Genomic DNA, 23,724 nt, shown 5'->3' on the forward strand with positions numbered 1-23,724 from the left:
AGAAATTTAAATCGTGTGCACATAACATTTTGCATCGACATACAACTTCGATAATTGAATAATTTTTATTTTGATCTCATTAAAATTACAAATACCGTCTAGATGTTAAAACACACTATAAAGATAAATATACATATGTATTAAGTTAAAGATTTATTCGAATCGCGTGGTGTGAGCAGCGCGCACTACGAATTAGAACACGCTCTCTCTTTCTCTCTATCTATCTATCTGGCTTCTTATGGGGGTTGTATACTATTTATTATATTCATAGTGATGCGTTTGGAACCATTACAGTAGTTCGCAACCACCTAATTGCAAGATTTGTAACGAGAACTTTAGAAACATTGGTTGACATTTCTTGTCCTCGCCAATGAATAAAAAAAGGAGATTTGAAAAATTGAATTAGAAGAGAACACGCGGGATCAGCGCTTGTTTCCGCCGCGCTCGGATAGGAGGCGCTGCCTGTTTGCCGATTTTGAGTCGCGTTTTGAAGCCCGAAGCGCACATAACCATCAAAGCCGGCGGCGAGCAGACGAAAGCGAGTGGAAGTGCCGTAATCGTGCAATGAACTCGTATTTCGCATGCTAAACATCGACGAAAGAATATTTTATGTACGCTCTTTTCGTAACTTTCCATTCAAGCGAATAATTTACTGAATAAAAAATGAAGCTTCTAACACATAATATGTTAACTTCGAAATGCTTGAAAGGCGTAACTGTTGGATACCCCTTAGGAATTGTTGTAAGTGTCAAACGTGTTTAATGTTTAAGGTTAATTCTAGTGAAGGTTAAATGAGATTTTTATAAGAAATATGAACATGTTTTTTTACGGAAACAGCTATATTGAGATTGCTTGTAACCACAAAATTACGTAAATTTGTAGGCGAAAGATATTAAAGTGTCTGAAGTCGATTTCAATTCAGAATTTATTGCAAGAATAATTCCAAAACTTGATTGGGGTACATTATGGAAAGCAGCAGAGAGTGTAAGTTTACTATATTAAAGTTTCGATTTAAATGGAAAGTACACTGAAATTTTATAATAAATTGTAACATTATAAATTAGAATCTTAACATTTCCTAGTAACTAACTACTAAATGGTATAATGTTAAATAAAATATATTTTAATTCGATCATGTTTATATAAATTCAAAATATTTTTAAAGGAAAAGAGAAAGATATTTTTATTAAACACTTTTTAATAACTTCAAACATTTTTTTTCATCATAATATATAAAGTATAGTTGTTTATTGCCATGTTCTTTAAATAACATCATATTTATTTCCTTAAACTTATAACAAAAAGTTTATTTTAATGTGAGTAGCATGTAAAATTTGAACTATATTTGAAATTTGTGCGCTGTTAGAAATTACATATGAAATGTTAAACAGATAGGTCATGTTGGAGAGTTGCCACAAACTTTGATTCAAGATTTTGAAACGAATGAAGAATTTTTGAAGAAAGTTCACCATGTATTACTCGAAGTTGAAGTTATTAATGGAGATCTATTGTGTCCAGAATCCGGTAGAAAATTTCCTATAAATGATGGTATACCAAATATGCTTTTAAATGAAGATGAAGTTTAAACGTTCAAAATAAATATAAATGTTAACATACATTGTTTTTTTTATAAGTAGTACATGTTTAAATGTATGCAAAAATTTATTGTTTAATGTTTCATACTGCAGTTGTCATCTAGTGAAAATACATACTATCATTTAAAATTATACAATACAATAAATATAGTAAAAACTATGAAATTTACTGAATTAGTAAAAAATCATTAAACACTGTAGATCATGTGTTAACTGTACATTATATGTATATCAATGTACAATACTTTATAATGCGTAATATCTGCGAAGTATTATAGTACATACTATATCTATTGAATTTCATTAATAAATTATTACACAAGAAGGATGGTTATGGATGTCTTCTTTATTGTACAGATATGTGTAAATACAATGAAATACAATGTTTGTATCACTGCGATATTCTGTATACATCGTTTGCATTTACATCATGTTTACAGTGCTAATCGTGAATTGTTCTGATTCATTTTTTAGTATACTCATTATTTAATTTAAAAAATTTTGACTACATGTATTTGACTCAATATTTGTTTTGACAATATGTTACCATGACCATATGAAACAAGAAATAATTTGTAAAATATCTAAATATATAGATTTCCTTTTATATATTTATATTGCATAAAATCTGTTAAAAATAGTTTTATTTCTGTAAATAAAATAATGTGTATGTAAGAGAAATTGCTTGGAACTTGAAATCTTAATTATGAAGTAGGGTAACACTATTAATATTTAACATTGTTATTCGAATGTACAATGACTATCTTATCTTAATAATGTAACAGAAAATCCACTTTGGATCAACGAATTTCGCATGGTAAAATACATTTATTACTTTAATGACAGCAAAATGTAACTAACATCTATTAGATACAACCTCCTATATTATCTAACTAATTTCTATGTGATATGAAAAAAAGTGGTGACGAGAACGTTTTATTCGTATTATACCATTGTAAAATAGTATTTTGGAATAAGAGTTTGGATGGAAGAGTTTTGATAGAAACAAATTTGGCAATTTATACATTTGACTTTTAGTCACTCCATAGCAATACATCCCATAGACAAACTTTAAACCGTTGTATATTCAAACAATCGAAAGAGTATTTTATATTGAAATATTTAATTACAATGATAATCTAATTGAAGTATATATTCATTCATTCCGTTTAATGTTAATCTTCTGCGTGTAATATCAGGCAATACTCAAAATATAGTCAAAATAGATTATTTTACGCCTTCTAGTTTTTAAGAATCAAAAAGCTATAAAAATAGCTCTCAACTAATGTTTCAGCCACAGCCCGTCTGTTATTAATTTTTTTTATTCACATATTAAGTTTCTTAAAGGCAGGATTATTTTGGATTAAGCTATGAAAATACTTTTGTACATTGATTTAACTATAGCACATATAAATATTAAGTTTTTTCCTTGTTTAGTTTATTATTAGAAACCCTATTTTGGTTATGGCCTAAATTGTATGCAATAATCGACTGGGAGTTTGCATCATGGATATGCAAATTTGTATTCGTATCGTTTCTACTTGCTACATTTAAAAATTCATATAGTTTGTAAAAGTAAAATTTTCCCAAATTGTTTTCCACAATAAACAAACTTTTTTTCACGCGTACATCATGTCAAATACTTAATAATACTGCATATATAGGACCTAATTACATACTATTAATTATAAATTTATTAACTCACAAACAAGATTGTAATCTTAAGGATTGGTTAGTGCTGGAATATAATAGTATTAAACGTGTATATTTCTTAAATAATTCATCAAGATAAAGAAATGGAATTTTCAATAAACATATGAGACGTAATAACTATAATATTTGCAGTCCGAAACACGTTGGTACGAGAACTTATTTAAACTTAAGTAAAAATGCCTTTACATGTATATAAAAGTGTCCTACAAAACATTTCAAACAAATTTTAATATATTTCAACACTTCATTTCCTTAAGACAGGAAAGTAATTTATGTTTGAATATAATTTAAAAAACGAATACGTTATACCACAGATACTAAAATTCGCATTGATACTGATACAGAATTAATTACTACTACTATAAGATCTACCATTATGTCTCATTGAATTAAAACAATTAGAGATATTTGATTTACCTTTGCAAAGAAGTTTATCTATAATCTTTTGTTTAAATATGATATATAGATAATTCAATGACCAGTCGAATGTTCTTTAAAATTATTTATGAACATGTAGAAATTTGACACATTGAAGTACAATCAACGCTCATAAGATATGTCACAAATGGAAGCATTAAGATACTTTCAAATTTATAACACATAGTAGTTTATGATAATGTGATATACTTTTTAAATTATCTAAAGTGTATATGAGAATGTAAGTAAATTTGAACACTTCTTTGCACATCTTTTTATAATTCATCTACTTTGTCCACATTATTTTACTAGAGATTCTTTTTCTCATACGAAATATATTGAAAAAAATGTTTTAAAACATCAAAATATAATATAAGTCGTACATTGATCTATAACAAACTAAATATAACAAATATTACACAATGTAACTTCAATAGGAATGCAATAAATAAAACGTACAATTTATCAATATTTATCTAAAGCATCAATATTCTTTAAAAAAAAACTTAATTATATAACACATTAAAAGTTAACAAACTAATATTTCAGTTCATTTTAAAAATAATCAACTACTTTAAATTCATGGAGTTTCATTCAAATTTATATGTATAAGTTAAATAATTAACATATAAAAACATTAACATAAAAGAGAAACATAACACTCTTTTCGTTTTAACAAACATATAAATTAAAAAAAAAGCAATTGCATAAGTTTCATTTACCACGACATTCTGAATTTATTGCATTCCTTTGGGAATAAATAGAACCTTGAGTTAATCCACGTAGTGGACCTTTCCTCAGTTGCGGATCTGGACCTTTAGCAGTATAAAATTTTCCAGAAACTAAGCCTGTATCGTGCCCATGTGACACTATTTTGGTAAACGTGTTATTTGTTATCAAATTTGGATCTGGCCCTGACCATGGCGCATAATCGGGTCTATAAAAATTGTGACAAAAATGATAGTTAAAACTTTACAATTGTGAAGTGTGAAGTTACATAATATAAGGTACAAATTAAGGAATGCTAGTTAATAGAAACAGAACATTTTTAACTTACAGAAGTAAATCATTATTGGCTCCCTTTGGCAAATCAGAATTTGGTCCAACAGGTTTTGTTAGATATGGAGATTTATATTCGTTATCTTCTCTAGTACTGGTTCCTCGAGAGACTCTAAAAATTTAATTGCACATCATGCGTTTAATATTATTTATTTAACGTGAAAATGATATACTAGTATAGTATCTTCATTGCAATACAAAAATATAACTTACTTTGGTATTTCTATCTTATTTTTACATCGCTTAGATTTTTCTACTTCTGGATCCTTTATTACTTTCTTAATTGGTGAAGCAGTTAATTTTACTGCTTCAGTTACTGGAGGGCTGTCTTCTTTTTCATCACTTCTACTGCTGTAAATTTTCATATAGGTTTGCTTAATGTATAACTCACAGTTACATCAAATTAAAAAAAAAACTTTTTGGTTCATCTTTTTACTAGCGTTAAAAAGATACTGAATTTTAACTTCATCCATTTCAACAATGGAATCGATTTCAATGAAAAATATTTAAAACTGTTCACATATCAAAATATAATTAAAAAGATATTGTAGCTTCACCAGATTGTAAACTGTTAATGAATGATTGAAGAATGATAATATATTTGTTTGAATTTTAATTTACTTCTCACTGCTAGATGCACAAAGAGGTTTTGTAGTTTCTTCTGTAACCACAATGTCCAATATATGCATAGCTCTCTCTTCATCATAATCAACACTATCCATTGCAAGCGCTATTACTCTTTCTGGTACGGTCTTATACTTTTCCATTAATCGTGCTTTCACTGAAAAATTTTAATATAATTTATCATAAAATGATTATATTAGCATTTTAGAAAAATATAAAGTGATTTACTTTTATTTTTCTCCTCTAAACTCTTCATTCGTGGTGGAGGAGTCGGAGCAGCTTGTTGTTTATTTCTTGCTGCCTGTAAAAATACAATTTGAAGTGAATTGAAATTATTATAAAAATTAAATACGAACAAATAGGAAATATTGTAGTATATTACTTGTTCTTCTTCTTTCTTCCTTGCTAATGATCTAGGAGCTGTAGGATTTCGTTTCTCGTAGCCCAAATCGATCAATTTTTCTGAAGCTTTCTGGACATTATTATCACTTTGTTCCAAAATATCAAGCAACATAGTCTCTTCCACTTTGGGAAATATATTTTTCAGGTACCTGTAGATACATGTTCAATGTATTAATTACTATAATTGTTGGATCTCCCATCAAGTACAAGTACAGACAAAATCTACAATACAGGATGAAATATTACACAATTCATTACGATCAGTTATTGAAAGAAATATTACATAATACACTAGGAATAATAATTGAGATAGTATAAACGTACATGTGATAAACACTTTGGCAATTTGACATCAAAAGAGTTAATTATATACTTACTACAGATAACTTAAATATACTGAAAGTTTCAAAATATTCAGACAATGATATTCTTCGACTGTATAAGAGATACATATAAATATTTCAGATTGTAATACACGTGCACATACTACCATGCTTGAATCATGATTCCTTTGAATAAATGAGTTTTTTTTATTGTATACATATGTATAAAAATGTTATGAACATTTTTTATTTTAAATTTTAATATATAATAATATTTGAATATTTTATATGTATTAAAAATTATTTAAAACAATTTGTATACATGAATTTGAATATGTACATTTTGAGAAACTCATTTATTGATGCAAAGTTTCTTAAAATAATATGAGATAATATGTTAACAAAATATATAAGCATCAATTCGCCACTAAAAATTGAACAGAAAATACATTGATGATATAAAACTGAAACCAACCTATCTACGATCTGTGTAAATCTTACATTATCCAACATGTGTTGTATTGTAAACCAGGAAGAAACTGAAATAAAAAATGAGTTCTAAATCACGCATACCATATGTAAAGTAATAACTAAATGAAAATAATGTCTAGGAAATAAAAGATCAGCAAAAGAAATAGAAAAATGTAAGTGTAATTGGCCTGTTTAAGAACAATTTCTTCAAAACTACTTAATATGGATTTACTTCATACATGTGATTCATATCTTCACAAAACTTCACTAAGTCAATTGCACTATGAAGTTCTGCAGTCCTTCATTACACGAATGGTTGTAATACTGTTGTTTTAAAATTGTAGTTAAGGAGTTGCAATGCATTGCAGACAATTGTACAAAAATTTGTACTTTTTTCATGTAAATTATGCAAAAAATATAGAATTATACAATTGATCTACAATGTGCATTCGTACATGCTATCACTACACAGTATCGAACGTATTATGCGCGTATAAAATATACCAGATATACAAAATGAAAAAGTACTTCATTTTTTTATCTGATATACTTCAGATGCGTATATCAGATACATAGAATGAAAGAATACTTTAATTTTTATCTGATATATTTCTCTGTGACTATCACAAAATACAATATCAACATCTAGCATCCATATTGGGTGAAACTGAAATTGTAAGAATGGGAAAAACCTAAGTTTCATTTTTGGGGAGTTAGGGGTTGGCCGAGTTCCCCGAGGCGGACTCAATGTTAGAGCTGCATGTATAGTGTGAGGTGGTAATCTCCATCTTGGTATTGCATAGTTTGAATGCACTCCCACAGGCGTGCATGGTCCTGGAGTACAAAGGGGATTCTTTTCCACTTGAAGAGCGCTGACAACCAAAGCTGCTCTGTTATGGTATCTGAAAGACATCAGCTACCACCTTAACACTAGATCTAATATAGTTCTATTCAAACTTATTGATAAAGAAAATAATATTTAACCAGTATAAGAATATAACAGAATATGCAATAAAGCTGTTTCGTGTGATTTCATAATATGATCTGTAGTTAAGTGTGTAAGAATTGTGATGAAGAAAAGTTATAGAAAAGATTAACGAATAGGTTCAATTACATTGCGATTATTCAATCTTTTTAAACTTACTTTTTTAGAAGAAGTCGAATGTGGGTATCAGACACCGTTGGAAACATGGCATTGATTTTAGCAACTTGCAGCTCGATATCTGAATTTTGTGTCAAACTTGTCTCCATGTTCTTTATTGGTGTTGGCGATCCTAACGTCATATCTCCAAGTCTATTTGTCATTGCACTAACCGATTTCAACGATAATGGAGTTTTTAGCTCCTACATAAATTGCATTTTTTAGTCAGTACCGATTCTATTATCAATTAATTGTTTAATATTAACAAATGTATTTACATTTCTAATACCAATATGATATTAACGAACAATGACTTTATTCTAGCACATAATTTGTCTACCAAAAATGAGTAATACATTTTCAATTTAGTTACCTACCTGTAGACTAGGAGGTAAAAATGCAAGTTGTGGATTAAGATAGGGAGACTGTGTTGGATAGATTTGCGGAGCTCTGTGAGCTCCTGCATAACCTATGTGTCCACCACCTCCATTTCCTCCAGTCTATTATTTTGTATCATATTTTATATTTTATCCGAATGCAGCATGTGCATATGATAAAAACACATATATTGGGAGTGCAATTACAAAGATCTTAAATCTGTGCTTGTGTGCATGATTTATAAATATGAAAATGTTACTTATAAGTAGAAATGAATGTGTACATTTAAAGATAATTTTGTACAACGAATTAATGCACAGCAGGAATCTTTTACTGACCTGCATAGGTATATCTTGGGAAGTTACAGTCGTGGCAGAACTCAGTGCCATTGAATTTTGTGATTGTATGTACTGAGAATACTGCCAATACCTTACTCTCGGATCTTCCCATGTTGTCGTTCGATTGAAATGATTTATAAAATATCTGAAAAATGTTTGATCGAATTGACGTTTCAAGTCATTGACAAACGCAAAGATCTTTTCATTTATCGCGTTGTATATTACTTTTCGACATATAGGTTTGTTTAATGATTTTTATATAGTTATTATTTACAAATGTATGAGTAGATAGATGTTTGAAGAATTTTCAATTTTGTTTATCGATATATGCAAATAATTTCATACATATCGTTAAAGAAAACTACAAAGCAGAGTAAGTCATCGTTGCATAACATAAGTTATTACAATAATGTTTTTTATTTCTAGGATTCTTTTACTATTAGTTCAATTAATGAAGTAAAAGTAGTTTTACGAAAATTTACATACGGACGTCCACTTCTGATATCGTATCTACATTCCCAACCGGGTGGCAATTGACTCCTGTCAGATTCTTCAGCCATCTTTGCGTATTTTGATAACTCGCAATATAATCCGCGAATGCCACTGTGGCGTATTCACTAACCGTGATCAAATTTAATTATGCCTGCTTCATATACTGTGATGTATTGCCTTATTTTAATGAAAATTCTTGTTTATTATTTAATACGATGAAAAATATATCTATCATTTATTTATTTTTTTTAAATTATTTTTCTTATAAGAATCAATCATTTTTTGTTCATTTTTGAAACTTAAATCTACATTTTTATTATTTTCATAAAGATGACTTTTTCTAATTCTTCCATGAAAATAATATTTAAATATAGTGATATGCAGTACCTAGGCATTAACAAATATGTGTTCTTTCATAGTATCTTCACTTAGTAATTTTCCTAGTACATTTGTTTAATCATAGCATTTTGTTATGATATTATTGTAAGGGTAATATATTAATTCATACTTATATTATTTTAATAAAATATATATTTGAAGAAACATAAAGGTATATTTATATACATTTAAATAATAATTTGTTGTGTTTCTCTGTTTTGTCATTGTGTAGAGACTTCACTTTTCTAATCTTGATGAATTTATTCATTTAATACTTGAAATGTCTTGGCTACCAAAATAAATAATCATTTTTAAATTATTATATTTACACTTGTTATATTTAAGATTTCTATTTAGTGTTCTCAGTTTGTTCTCTATGTTTTGTAAGTGTCTGATACATTTGATGTATCATTCCCATAGTTAAGCATGCTAAAGCTGTGCCTTGAGCTGCCACTCTGAGTTGTACAATAAACATTGCTGCTGGTATCGTTCTTCTTTTCCATTTATAAATACCTATTCCACTCACAGCTGCAAACCCAACTAACCCTATAAAACAAAACAAAATGTACGTTGAAATATATGACATATTTTTTTATTAAACCTTATATATAATTGCTTTACAACAATGATTATAATTCATTTTAATATATTTAAATAATTTATTCGCACTTCAATTATTACATTTTGCTTGCATAGGATATATACAAATGGAAATATTTATTGCTTTATATATTAATTATGTACCTGCTATAAGAAAGGGTTGCCTTTTTACACCTCTGTATAATTTATCTGAAAAAGATGAATTATCTTCATTCTCTAATGTTTGCAGAAGTACTTCATCCGGTATGTAAACTTCTTTTGTATTTCGCCACGGATCGCCCATTGTTTGTCTGAAAAAATGATTCAAAATATTTTAATGAAAAGGCTTATCTCTCGTTCTTAAAAAAATAATAATATAAAAACTAATCATAGTTTACACAAATATACAAAGTATATTTTATCAACACATATGATGTTCCTTATGAAGTATATTTGATTAACAATACATATGTGATTATATAATTGATCTGAGTAAAAATATTTTATTTATTTAGATTTTAATTGTTTAATTGCAAATTTTTGTAATCATTAAAATATCAAAATTTGTATACATGCAAAATAATAATTCAATTTTCAACTTTGTACACATATAACACTTGAAATATAAAATATATGATTGAAAATCTCTATATGTACATATATGTATTTATGGTTAACCTCACACGTGTTTATTGCATCACGGGCGTATTTCATCACATTTATTCATTAATACTTTTCGACAAAATATGTCTATACATTGTTTCGTGTCATGTGCATAAAAATATATAAGTTATATAAAAACTTCACACATTTTTAGCGATTTTCATAGTCATATTCTATTGATTTTAACGACATTTTTACACAAATCTGCTCTAATGTCACCGTTACGGTAATATAATTTGAAAATGGCAGTTTAAAGATCGTTAATTAAAGTTGTCTATAGTAGTGAAAAATTGATATCAAACGTCCTTATAAACTTTATTATACAAAAACGTGTTTATTTTTCTTATTAAATTGACTACAATTTTGTGTGTAGTAAAAGGTTTTCCTCAGGTTTTTAATGTTCCCTTTTATCGGGATAAATCAATAGCATATTTCAATCCATTTTATCATGAATGTAGTTATTTTTATGTGAATGCTTAAAGTTATATCTGATCTTCACCTTTATTTTATAAACAATATACAAATTTCACTGTCCTTTCGTTAATACAGCACAAGTAACAAACTGTCAACTTAACACTTCATTCACGACTGTCGTGCGGCATGCGTGATTCGAAGTGAGAATGTCATGATCATGACGCAACTATGTATGTATCATACAACAATTATCTTCATCAAAATGGTCTAAGATCGAATCGATGATAATCTTCTTATAGCACGCGAGGATTTTAGCAGAGGCAAAATATTAACGGAACTTTAAAATACACGTGTCGGAATGGAGTGACCTTGAAAACCTATTTAGAAGCAATTTACGTATGTATGACATAATACAGCACATATCTGTATGCAATTGTAAATATGTGTGTACGTAAGTCACATGTTTCTATTTCAGAAATACAGTAACGGATTCTTTTCCTGCACACCTCTAGACCGCAACTTTATCCGTTAGCGAGGGTTAATGTAGAAATTTTCCTTGCCCTGATTGGTTTGCAATTTACTTTTGAGACGGTACTGCCCTCAAAAGTACTTACAGTCAAACATAGAGTATAGCGACCACCACACTGGCAGCCAACTTCGAACCGTCGAGGTTCGCTGATGCGCGCGCCTCTGGCGGTGATATTAAAAAGCCAAATACAAAGAGGCGTTTTCCGATATAACCCGCTTCGAACAGGACTCACTATCATCTATATGTCTTGTTAGAGTTTTGTTAATAAATATCTTTATTGCAAATTCGCCCGTCTATTCTCCGTAAGAACTCACTTGGAGACGCACCGTTGGGGCGTCATCAGAAGTACGCAGCGCGAAATTCAATTTTTAAAGAAGCAACGAATCCTACGTTGCATTTTTCCAATCGGAGCACAACAATCTTCTGTATCCTCTCAATTTAAAAACCTAATTGTCCCCGGATATGGTTCTTAAATTGAGAAATTACAGTATATAAAGTTTCAGAAGTAGTATGATCCATTAGCGGGTATCGACATAGAAATTTACTTTGCTTTGGAAACAGGATCCACTGCGGATTGAGTACGCAGTAAAATGGTGAGGATACGTGCGCCAGCATATAGAGAGTAAAAAAGCGTGCAAGAGTAGAACCTATTAGTGTACTACATATCAATGATTTAGATTATATAATGAACAAAACTAGATGAAAAGTGAAAAGTAATCATTTCAACTTTATGTTGTCTTCTAAATTAAGTTACACCTTCGCAAGTATACATACCTATATATATCCGTCAGCCGTAAACATAGCCGATACACATCAAATTTAAATATCCATTTGTAGCGGATAATATTTCTAATTGGTCCACATCTGTAAACGGCTGCTTTACGCATTACGTTATTGGTCAATAAAAGATGTAGCGATCACGTGCTCGACTTCTTCGTACACTTTATATACATGCGTGTATAAATTCAGTGACATGTATCATGTCAATGTGACAGAACTGTCAAAGAGAAATATTTTATTCAAACATAATTCAACGTTAGAAAAGTTGAAACGTACCTGTGTAAATTTATGGTTAAAGATAAAACGTGTGAACATGCATCAAATGTTCAGATATACGAAACTTATAAAAATTGTAAACATTGAGGCTATATCAAGGTACTTTGGTTACACAATTTTATAAAAGTTTATGAAAAGACATCGTATTGTCTTTTTATAGATGTATTTAAATTGACAAGTGGTTAATGAGAAGATTAAAATTATTAAGTGTTGACTAAGTTGTATGTAGAAAGTATTTGAAAATATAATTGAAATTATGGCAGCAATACGACATACGCTACAAAGAGAAGTGTTTACGCCTAGCGATGAGAAATTATTAAGTGTATGTTATGTAAGTAAGGCATATAAAAAGAAGAAAATGAGCTTTCTTTGCTTAATCACAACCACAGATACACCTCCATCATTGCTTCTCTATCAAGTAAAGAAGAATGATAAAAATATATTTAAAAAAAAACAGTCATGGTCGTTAAGCGATATTCAAATTGTTGACGGTGTTAAAAATGATTCTATGGACATAGAATTGCACATCGACAAGTTGTACAAGTGGTCTGTAACAACAGCTCAGGAACGAAGAACATTTCTGAGCAATTTATATACTTACTCGTGCAGTATAGCTCAGAGGCCACAATTTAAAAATATTCCTAAAGAATGGCTTATAGATCCAAGTTCTCTAAAGGAAAGTGACAGTATCACTTTTACACCAGGTGAACATTTCTATGGGTATCATAAAAACAAAGATTCAATATTTTTACAAGTGAGATTCATATTCTTTCTATCCCATATTATTCTTTATTAAAGATTTTAGATACAGACTGTATTAAAATGAAATGTTTTTCCAATTTTTCAAATCACTGATATAAAAACTTCTCCTTAAATATTGAATTCTCAATGAATTACGTAAAAATATTATTTCCTTTACTTATAATGTCATTTATTTAAGATAAGTTTTTAACTGAATTTCATCACTTTGATCTTAGAACTTCTTACATCGCCCATTTCATCAGATTATCAGCCTATTACAGAAAAAGAAGCTGCTGATTTGAAACAAATGATGGAAAATTGTGAATATGCAGTTGCTAATGCAGAACTTTTTATGGAAACTCTTTCTAAGGATCTCTCTATTCTTGATGGGGTAAAGTGTTACATATAAGTACATTTCTGGAAAATCATTACATCTTATTTACTGAAACAAAGTCAAATAAAAATCATGATTATTTTTAACTCAGTTTTATACTGTTTATTATTTCAGGAAAATGTACAATCAGTTTTGGCTTCTGAAGCGCGTGTAACTCAATTGATGAATAGTATTGAAGCAGCAATAACTGAAGCTTCAATTGTGGAAGCGCGTCTTGCAGCATATGATGAAGCACTTGGTAGAATTAGAGAAGTCATGGCTCGTGTGGGTCAAAAGAATCAAGCTATTCATACAGCTAATAATAATGCAAGACTTTTGTTAGATCAGTTAAACATGGTTATAGTAAGTAATACATAAAACTATTACAATATAAATCTCTTTTCTTCAAGAATCATATAAATATATATTTTATAACTTACCTAATTCAAATAAAACATCAATTTCCCTTGACAAGTCGCAATTGGATATATCACAAACTCATCAAGACGTATTGAATGAAGCTGAGCTACCAGGAGAAAAAGAAGGACTTAGTCAAGCAGGTGCTGCTCTTTTGAAAGCCATAACCGCTCCCTTGCCACCAGGACTTGATAAATTGAGTGCAGTAACTGAGCAAAAGAGGCGTCTTGATAAGCATAGAGCAAAATTCTCTATAATTGTGGCTAGACACTTAAACAATCTTTTTATACATTTGGTACATATTCTTGAATTCTACATATACTTTTACATTGATGGATTGAAGAAGTTATATTATGTTAAATTTTTTGTTTTATAGGGTAACGACATTGGAGAAATACCAACGTCGACAACAGATTTGATTCTTCCAACACATCAAGCAGTTCACCACGAACTTGAACCATATACTGAGTTAATGCAATTATTAAGAGCATTAGATAATAAGGCTTTTGTACAATTAACCAAAGTTTATACAGATACAATGAGTAAATTATATAAAAGAGATTTAAAACGTTTTTTCGAAGAAGCAAGAAATAAATTAATATCTAAACGACTCCAAGGTATAATTATATGCTTTTATAACTATATTAATGATATTATTTTTAACAAGATTTTTTTAAAGCAAATACATCAAGGTCTAGTGGACAAAAGGCAGAAGATTTATTAAATCCAGCACCTATTTGCTTGTTAAGTGGTGAAGTATGGGCCCCAGTAGGGGATGGGAATCTCTTAGATTCTGTTCTTGATTGTATGCTTTCACAAATGCAACCAGTTTGTCTTGCAGAACAAGCCTTTTGTATTTCATTCCTGCAATTGGATTCTGTACTTTCTCCATCAAAAGTATGTAAATTTTACTTTAAGGATATATTAGAACGTATATGAACTAAGAATATTTTAAATATGGCAGAGTAGCGAATTGGAAGAAACAGATAATGTCAGCAATGGAGCAGCAAGTCCTGGTTCAGTTACCTCCACTGCAAGCAAGAAATTGGAAAGACAAGTAAATGAAGAAGTACGCGCAACAATGGCAGCAATATTTCCATCATTGGAAATTGAATTAAATAATTTTATTGCCTTTTTGGACAAAATCGATAGTTTGTAAGTTTATTCAGAGTCGTTTTGTTTTTTGATATAATTGTTTTACATTACATTTGCTTCTTCACTTGTATATTAATTTTTTACATAATTTTTATAGCTGGTGCATGTATGTCTTGGTACGTTTGTCCCAACACGTAATGTCAGCACAAGATACTGGTTCTTTTCTATCTATGACATTTGCTTCAGCTTTAATTCAAGTTAAAAGATCTTTCGACAAATTTATGCAAACTCAGATGCAGTCTATTTTATCTGACACAAAAGTTAATCGCAGAAACAAATGTGGTATATTGTCGTATGTAGAAAATTTTGAACAATTTGCAAAAACTGCAGAAAAAATCTTTAAAAATTCCGATCGCAAAGTTGATCTTGAAAAATGGTACACCAAATTAGTAAGTACAATGTTTGAAGCAATTGTTATACATAGTAGAGAACACCACAAAACTCCACCGGAAGTTATTAAAATGGGTAAGTCTAAAATTTTACATATATTTCTTTTTTTATTCGTATAACTAATATAACGTGTAAATTACATTGCAGAAAATTTTCATCATTTGTATGATCTTCTGTCACAATTAAAAATATCTGTTCTTGATCATGAGCGTAAGGAAGCTAAACAAAAATACCATGACGCTTTGCGGGCATATGTTACACAATATTTTGGAAGACCTCTTGAGAAGCTTAATGTTTGTTCATTGAAAATTTCAAATTATTTTCAGTATATGATTTTGAAGTTCTCACTCTGAATAGAAATGATTATTTTGTCAACAGCTATTTTTTGAAGGTGTGCAAGCCAAAGTTGGTGCTGGAGTTAAAGAATCTGAAGTTAGTTATCAAATGGCTTTTAGTAAACAAGAACTTAGGCGAGTTGTAAAGGAATACCCAGCCCGGGAAGTTAAAAAGGGTTTGGAAAATTTGTACAGAAAAGTTGAGAAACATCTGTGCGAAGACGAAAATTTATTACAAGTAAATGAAAAATTTAATTTAGCGTTATCATACATATGCTATTATTATCTATTACATATAACATTGTTATAGGTTGTCTGGCGAGAAATGCAAGGTGAATTCATTGCACAATATATATACATAGAGGAATTGATACAACGATGCTATCCAGACAGTATGGTAACTCTCGAATTTACGATACAAGATATATTAGAATTTTTCTCCGAGATAGCTCGATCTCACTAAAGTTAATAAACCAAAATTGTAAAGTGAATAAAATTTTGTAATTCATATTAGTATTTAGATTGAGGTAATAAAACAATAAAGTAATATAATTTCCTATAAACAAAATGAAAATAAAATTTATTGCTCCATGAAATAAATTAAAAAGGAAGTTACTAAAAGTTATTTTTTTGTTATTATGGGTTCATTAATAACTGGACACTCAATCCTATGGGATCCTTGTATTGGGTCTTTATCAAGAAATTGTGTCAAAATACAGAATTACTACAAGTTGCATACCTGTTAGAGATTTATTAGTTTGCTGATCATAGAACTCTCATGTCATGTCCAGAAGTCATGTATTCAATATTATCAAAATATCTTTGAGATATGACTAAAAATTGTTTTTTTTATGTGATATGTGCAAAAACAAATTAAAATTAATATTATAAATCACATTTATTGCGAATGAAGTATTATATTATTCATTAAAATTGAATAATTACAAGTTACAGTATTCATTATCTTCTATAACATTTTATGCATATATCTACCGTATTTGAAAAATAATACGACTTATTGTTTTGGAACTGGTGGGCTATAATTCAGCCAGAGCCATCCAGTGGATCTACCCTAAAAGATTAAATATTTTTATAAATTTATATTTTCATAAAACATAGATTATATTGTATTAATGATTATATTGTATTAATACATACTATTGCGATAGTACCAATGAATGCAAGAATGCTACCAGCTAATTGCATGTTATATCTCCTTTGGTTTTTCTCATTTGCCGTTTTCCAACAACCTTGAGGTACTGGTAATTCATCCATGTGTGGTGGTCTTACATCATGAGGAATGTTCATCGACCTAGTACCTTTTATATTTCAATAATTATTTTTTTACATTTATAACTAATACCAAAGACAATCTTTATTAGACGTATTAGTATAGGACTTCGTCGAATTTAAGCTTTCTCTTTTATGTTTCTACAATTAATCATATTAACTTATTCTTAAAAAAAATATTTCAAAAATAATTTAACTCCAATTTAAAAGTACAACGAAAATCCACATGCAAATTTTACAAGAAATAAATTAACATTTCTTATTTTTAGAGATATCATGACACATATTACATATACTAAATGTATAAATAATATTTTAACAATTAAACATTTTCAAAATATGATAAAAAAGAGCAGTTACTGATATTATGTAAGGGCTTTAAAACGAAAAGTATCTTCGATATGATGGTATTGCGGAATATAATATTTACTATCGTACCTGAACGTGTAATTTGACCAACAGGCCTCATAAGATGTCGAAACATGTTTGAAACCTTCCTCAACTTTCAGAGGACAGCAGTTTTTGTAAATCCGAGTAGACGATGGAATGGGTGGAATACTCAATGTTCAATATCAATCTACTAACCTCAGCGCAGGTACCGTTAGATAGATAGAGAGGAAAATCAATTCTCTAAAATATTCTCCCGCACATAGAACACAGCGACATCTTGGTCGCTCGCGTTTGAACGTTGAATTTCCGCAAATCTTTGTCCATTATTCTGCGACTCCAATTTGTCAGTTTGTCAACTAATCGGTTTGCAAACTAATATTTTAGGCTCTTATCAAAGAGTCTTCAAGGACTCGACTAATCGATTATTAAAAAATGTTATTATTACCGTCAAGGCTAATGCGATTACAATTCACCATAGCCTAAAAAGTTTATAAATTTATTAACGTTGTAAATATATCCACCAGCAAGGAAAATGTATAAAAGTACCATGATTAGTTATATATAATTAATAGAAATGATTGCTTAACTGTGCATGAAAATAGTTATACTACATCGTATTTCTGTACGTTTCATAAATACTATTTCCACCATTTAAATATTCGCGCCGTATATGCTTGTATTCAAATAATATTCAGCACTCGTAGTAAAAATAAAATATACAGTATATTCGCTTTCTGCTAACATATTTATTTCTCATGAACTGTCGGTGATGTTCAGCGTGACACTGAAATGATAAAGATACGTGTAGTTTACTCGTATGGTATGGTAATTATTTTCCACGATCGACAAAATAAGAAGCTAGCGTATGGATCGTCGGTAATCGAAAGGTTTAGTTCGGTCGTAATGGCGCCAGCATAGCAGCACCGTTAGTTAACGGCTGAATTACTACGCCGACGGTGGCGCATGAGTCGTTTACGCAGCGAATGGTCAGTACACAGTGAAAATGGCGCCGCTTGAGTGAAGGTGGGTGATCCTGTGCGTGCGTGTGCCCGGAAAGTGCCAGTTTTCGGAAATGTGGCAGGATTTGGACGGTCTGGGTGGTGCGGGAGTGAATTCCGGTGCTCACCAGGTGGACCAGTTCTGCGCAACGGGTGAGAGCATTGTCAAACTATCCGTTTAAACAGATACCATCCCCAACGTATACAGCTCTCCTGGCCAAAGTCTGGGTTCTCCCTGTCAGAGCGCACGCGCTCTTTCTCCTTTTCTATTGTACACACGCCGTAAACAAAACGACGTTACCTTTCTCCCGTCGAGAATCGGACGATCCCGTCGAATCCGTTCTCTCTCACCTACTATCCCGTACTCGAAAACATTGCGATGCTGTCCTTTGATTATCTCTCGAGTACCCTACACCGCTTTTCAACCCGCATCTGTCAACGGTAAAAGACGCAGCTTCTTGCTGGACCGAGATTCGTACAGTGATACCAACGATCATTTCGTTGTCGCTCCTCCGCAACCAATGATCGATATTATATAAGATGTACAGTTAAAAAAAAGGAAGAGTTCGTCGTAAGCCGTGAGCTCTCTACTGAGACGAAGATTATCTTGTCTGTTTACATTCGCACGTCTTGGAAACAAAATATCACTGTGAATCACACGGTTGCGCAAAACGTAGAGGTTAGCAGAGGTTCTAACGAGCTACGATCGGTTTCATTTATGAAACACGAGAGCGATACTAGATTCACGCTGCTCGCGATGCACTGTCTATGTTTACGTTCCGTAGTTTTCGACTTCCAAACAGAGGTGCGAGCAAGTGTAGTTCAATACAGCTATGCATATTTACCAAACTAACTTGTTATTTGGCTAGATGGAGTTACAGTTCGCGCCCGAAATTCAAATATAAGCAGGACTCCCACAAGTTCGCAGATTTTGTAGCAGTATTATTAAACAGTTTTTCTATTTGCATAAATGTAATTGAACGTTCGAAAGTGTGAGTGAACGTGACAGGATATTACGAGGAACGGGAATCCTTAATGTCAGGAATTGCTCGTTTCTAGAAGTGTACCCGATAGCTTACATAAGGGTTGAAGAGATTCGTAAACGGTGAAGCTAGGTCGGACGGGCGATTATAGTTTATGTATTTAAATTGCTGTATGGATGTTCGAGTAACGGTAATGCGATTTAAATCCATCGCGAGCCCTTGACGATCGGCGAAGCACGGCTATCGACCCCGTTACGTTCCTCGACGGCGAAGCAACAGTTTCTAATTGTTCCGCTGTGGCACGTAACCTAGCCTAATCCGAGGAGCCGACTTTCCGCTGCGCCGCATGCGAGAAGGAAGAGAGGTTAGCGTACCCGTTCGAGTTACATAACCTCGCACGGAGGTCGAGACCGGGGATGATCATACGGTACTACCGTCACGACGTAGCGCAGGTGGCAGAACGCGTTATGAATGGCGTATGAAACGTGTATACACATGGGAGCGATCATTTCCTCTCTCGTTACCATCCCCTCCCCTATTGCTGTACCCGCGTTTCCATGTTTACGCTTGGCCAAGTGCCGGCCAGATAATGCGACGGCAGTCATTATCTCGCGGACGATGCGCTTATCGCCGCCGGATTGTCGATCGATGCTGATACGATTCAGGCGCAGGTTGCTTTTTCGACGGTGGAATTTCGTCAGTTTACTGAAACCTGCGGCGATACCTGGAATTTCCTACGTATTCGAAATACAAATATTCGTTTGACAAATCGGCGTGTTGTGAGACCATTCGCACAAATCGAGTATTAATTTGATTGCCGTGCGTTGCTTCATAGAATGACAAGACTGAATATACATATTTAAACTTCTCGACAGTTTTTAGTATAATGTAGTAACTACTTGAACTGATAAGTTTTATACATTTTTCTCATAAAGGAGTCTTCACAATTTCAATAATTCTAATTTAAAAAGAATTTGAAATCGGTCATATTAACCAGTATAGTCGAGTTAATGTTAATGATATTGTTATGCTACTTTTAATTTAATACAACTGTTAAAAGAGTAAATATGAGCGGGAATTTAAATCTTAGATTTTCACTTCCACTGCGATATGCAGTTCACTCTGGCAAATGTAGAAGATAATTTGTCTTATTTGTTCGAATAGCTCACGATTGTAGCGACAAGTGTCAATTCTATAATAATACTGGCAGTGGCTTGCGGGTCAAAATTACCTGTCATTCAAATGGCAAGGGTTAATGTGCTAGTCGGGGTTGCCAAGTATTCGGTTCCTGGTTTATTATTGCAGCCACAGTGTACACATTATGCGAACGTAGAAAACACGCCGACACGAATGACAAAATGAAAATTTATGTCGAATGCAATTAAAAACATTCGCATATACGTAAATGTAGGCATAATTAAACCGCAAATATGTCTTCGAATTCTCGAATATCGATTCCGTCGACAGGTCACCCTCAGTGACGCAATCCGACAACTTCTTTTTATAGGCTTCCGATGGGTAATTTATTAATAAAAATGATTTGAATGAGAAGGGCCTGTCCGGGGGGAGCTGAATAGATAGCGATCTCGATTAAATTACCCCGAAATCGTACACAGGCTTCTCGGAATGAATAATTTATGAAGCGCGGTCTGTGTATCTGGCACCGAACGAAGACTGCAGAAAATCGGTTCAAGGTGTTTATAATGAAACCTGCTTGTTCGCCACTTGTTCCCCTTCGGTGTCTAATCCCATTCGCGTTTATTCGGCGCGTCTACCACGACCCCAGCCTTAATTCGAAAGGCCTATTTTTAGATCTTTCGCTAAATTGCTCCTAATGAGGTCCCATCCTCCGCTCTCGGCTCTTGTCGAGGATGCAACTATTGTTGTTCGAACGGTCTCCGGAGCGGTGTCGGTCCCCCGATCGATCCCCCAAGTTCACGATCAATTATCGGTGTTCGAGCCACACGGTGTTTCCTCGTATCGGTTTCCTGTGAAAAAAATGGCCGTAACGTAAGTTATCATTGATCGTCCCTCACGCAACCTTCGAATTCCTCTGCGATGATCACTTTCCCTGCTACGAGGTTCAAAGCTATCGACTCATCCAAGACGGTATCGTTGCCAACTCGCAGACTTTATTCACTGTGCGACCGCAAGTCGTTAACTGTGAAATGCATAAGTTTGAGAGTAAAATTATATAGTATGCATTTCATACATAATTACCTAATGCGATAACAATGAAACGTACCAAGGTACAGTGGTCTAGGAATTTGCTTTCTGCGGCCTCAATTATTTTAACGATGTTTCAAGTCTAACGTTATAGAATAGTATAATAGAAGGCATAATTCGTCTCCACATCAGCTAGAATATTATTCATTTCTCTTAATTCGAAAGCAAACTGAATTCCATTGTCATCAAAGTCTAGAAACGGAAGTAAATAAAGACGATATAACAAAAATTAAGTTTAAATAAATAATTTAATTTTCCTTGATCCTGTCAAGGAAAATATTAAGAAAACAAATAAGTGCTAATCAACGCAGTGTACAAGGAGCGTTAGGGCAAGGGGTTAACGATAGCTTTCCTATTGTATCGACGAAAGCTCTGTTTGTTCGCAGAATTGACGCCCGAAGAGCAGAAGGTCTTGATCGACATAAGGCGGAAGAAGACGGAGTTGCTGCTAGCTATACAAGTGAGTCAATTGCCCTATTTCGCCAAACCGTTTTATCCACCGACCCCGTTCCCCGGCTCGGATACGAGCCCGTCGTGAGAAAGCATTTCCCGCGGTTTCATCGAGTGCCGAACGTCGATATATTCCGTATTCCGTATGCATTGCTCTCTTACGAACTTTATAATCGACTTCGACAGAAATTTCCATTCGGCCCGTTGAAAACTCCCGGCGAATACCACTGTCCCCACTTCTTTTGCGTCTTCTTCATCCGTTCGCTGCTCTCTGCACGACTTCACGTTCCGATGGTACAACATTGCCGCCGGTTTCGAATAAAACCACGTGATTCGATACAAATTCGCGAACACAAGTTTGCTTTAAATTCCATTTCGACAGAATTTCTTTCAATTTGAAACAAAGAATCATTTCATCTTAAATGAACCGATATTATTCTTATTTTCGAATAACGTTCTGAAATAGATTGTTAATAAATTGTTGTAAGAGTTTTATATATTTCCGTAGTTTTCTTCACGATTATCTACGAAAATGAAAGTTCGACTAAACGTTCACGATCGAACGCAAGACCGTTCTCGATAAGACCGTTTCTTATTGTGTTATCGGCGATCATAACGTCGCGAAGTCGGAACAAGGCTCCAGTTTCTCGGCGCGGCCTCGTTATCGTCGCAAGCGGCGAATGATCTCACTCATCAGTTTGGTCTAACGAAGCGAGTGACTCACGCTCTTGAGACCTCGATTCGGATAGATTTTGTTCTCGTATTCGTGATAAGGCGGCGATAAGCCGGTCGTCGTACATCGAAAAACGACGCGGGCGATCGGCACTTCCGGTGCGGAATGGCCATCGTGCTACGGTTTTCCGGACCCTCGCGCGCAGGTGTCCGAAGATCGCTGGCCTTTCCGTCGGAGAGAACAGCTGGTTTTCTGTCCATGGGAATTTTTCAACAAGGAACCGATCGCGTGGGAGTTTTTCTACGGGTGTACACAACCCTGCTGTACTCGAGAAATGGTCGCGTTGACCGTTCAATGGGGAAAACGCGGATCGGGGACTGGCAACCGATTATGACTCAGAGAATCGGTTGAATAGCCCAAGTTGAGTCATTAATTATTTCTGAAGGTCTTTATTGTAGTCATGCCGAGACATCTTCTGAGGAGGACTGCTTTAACGCTGTTAGACAATAGTCATCGGAGGAGAGACTTTTAACATGATAATAGAAACTGAATATGAAAGAAAATCGGTGTTTGTTGTCCGCAGTAATATCGTGATCAAACACACAGCGAAAAGAATGGATAACGTACGACTTTGTAAACACTTGGAAGGCGTCGGAAATCTAGAAAATTTCACAACATTTAAGTAGTTTATTCGATTCAATTAAAATTGCGAAGAAAAGTTGTACGATTAC

At 32.5% G+C, this 23,724-nt stretch overlaps 6 protein-coding genes across 8 annotated transcripts in view; 3 read left to right on the plus strand and 3 right to left on the minus strand.

The window, feature by feature from the left end:
- The first annotated feature begins 498 nt into the window (after positions 1 to 498).
- On the plus strand, positions 499 to 3,021 carry Trmt112 (tRNA methyltransferase subunit 11-2). The gene is made up of 3 exons (XM_078185795.1): positions 499 to 741; positions 883 to 984; positions 1,392 to 3,021. Exons 1-3 carry the CDS (start codon positions 664 to 666, stop codon positions 1,584 to 1,586), a joined length of 375 nt encoding a protein of 124 aa, XP_078041921.1. The 5' UTR covers positions 499 to 663; the 3' UTR covers positions 1,587 to 3,021.
- On the minus strand, positions 1,922 to 9,057 carry LOC144472579 (uncharacterized). Of its 3 annotated transcripts, XM_078185792.1 has the most exons (11): positions 8,948 to 9,057; positions 8,462 to 8,606; positions 8,123 to 8,245; positions 7,749 to 7,948; positions 7,297 to 7,506; positions 5,791 to 5,959; positions 5,637 to 5,709; positions 5,406 to 5,565; positions 4,998 to 5,135; positions 4,783 to 4,896; positions 1,922 to 4,662 (listed from the first exon to the last, which is right to left on the minus strand). In XM_078185792.1, exons 1-11 carry the CDS (start codon positions 9,019 to 9,021, stop codon positions 4,440 to 4,442), a joined length of 1,629 nt encoding a protein of 542 aa, XP_078041918.1. In that variant the 5' UTR covers positions 9,022 to 9,057; the 3' UTR covers positions 1,922 to 4,439. The 3 variants fall into 3 exon arrangements, with proteins under 3 accessions (XP_078041918.1, XP_078041919.1, XP_078041920.1); XM_078185793.1 differs by lacking the exon at positions 8,123 to 8,245; XM_078185794.1 differs by lacking the exon at positions 7,297 to 7,506.
- A 427-nt stretch (positions 9,058 to 9,484) lies between these two features.
- LOC144472396 (HIG1 domain family member 1A, mitochondrial-like) lies at positions 9,485 to 11,355 on the minus strand. The gene is made up of 3 exons (XM_078185443.1): positions 11,073 to 11,355; positions 10,076 to 10,221; positions 9,485 to 9,877 (listed from the first exon to the last, which is right to left on the minus strand). Exons 2-3 carry the CDS (start codon positions 10,212 to 10,214, stop codon positions 9,681 to 9,683), a joined length of 336 nt encoding a protein of 111 aa, XP_078041569.1. The 5' UTR covers positions 10,215 to 10,221; positions 11,073 to 11,355; the 3' UTR covers positions 9,485 to 9,680.
- Positions 11,356 to 12,494: 1,139 nt separating this feature from the next.
- On the plus strand, positions 12,495 to 16,591 carry Sec3 (exocyst complex component Sec3). The gene is made up of 11 exons (XM_078186478.1): positions 12,495 to 13,276; positions 13,550 to 13,704; positions 13,822 to 14,049; positions 14,162 to 14,398; positions 14,480 to 14,720; positions 14,783 to 15,000; positions 15,068 to 15,258; positions 15,356 to 15,723; positions 15,796 to 15,941; positions 16,027 to 16,221; positions 16,294 to 16,591. The coding sequence occupies exons 1-11, from the start codon at positions 12,829 to 12,831 to the stop codon at positions 16,444 to 16,446; spliced, it is 2,580 nt and encodes an 859-aa protein (XP_078042604.1). The 5' UTR covers positions 12,495 to 12,828; the 3' UTR covers positions 16,447 to 16,591.
- A 271-nt stretch (positions 16,592 to 16,862) lies between these two features.
- Positions 16,863 to 17,884, minus strand: Cox7b (Cytochrome c oxidase subunit 7B). Its single transcript, XM_078186479.1, has 3 exons — positions 17,712 to 17,884; positions 17,142 to 17,302; positions 16,863 to 17,055 (listed from the first exon to the last, which is right to left on the minus strand). Exons 1-3 carry the CDS (start codon positions 17,755 to 17,757, stop codon positions 16,999 to 17,001), a joined length of 264 nt encoding a protein of 87 aa, XP_078042605.1. The 5' UTR covers positions 17,758 to 17,884; the 3' UTR covers positions 16,863 to 16,998.
- A 747-nt stretch (positions 17,885 to 18,631) lies between these two features.
- Step (cytohesin steppke) overlaps positions 18,632 to 23,724 on the plus strand; it is an 88,548-nt gene continuing 83,455 nt past the window's right edge. The window contains exons 1-2 of the mRNA XM_078185247.1: positions 18,632 to 18,814; positions 22,257 to 22,330. Of these exons, the coding sequence (XP_078041373.1) occupies positions 18,736 to 18,814; positions 22,257 to 22,330 (153 nt within the window). The 5' untranslated portion in view covers positions 18,632 to 18,735. The remainder of the gene's footprint in view (positions 18,815 to 22,256; positions 22,331 to 23,724) is intronic.

This window comes from Augochlora pura, chromosome 7 (genome assembly GCF_028453695.1).
Source record: "Augochlora pura isolate Apur16 chromosome 7, APUR_v2.2.1, whole genome shotgun sequence".
Lineage (NCBI taxonomy): Eukaryota > Metazoa > Arthropoda > Insecta > Hymenoptera > Halictidae > Augochlora > Augochlora pura.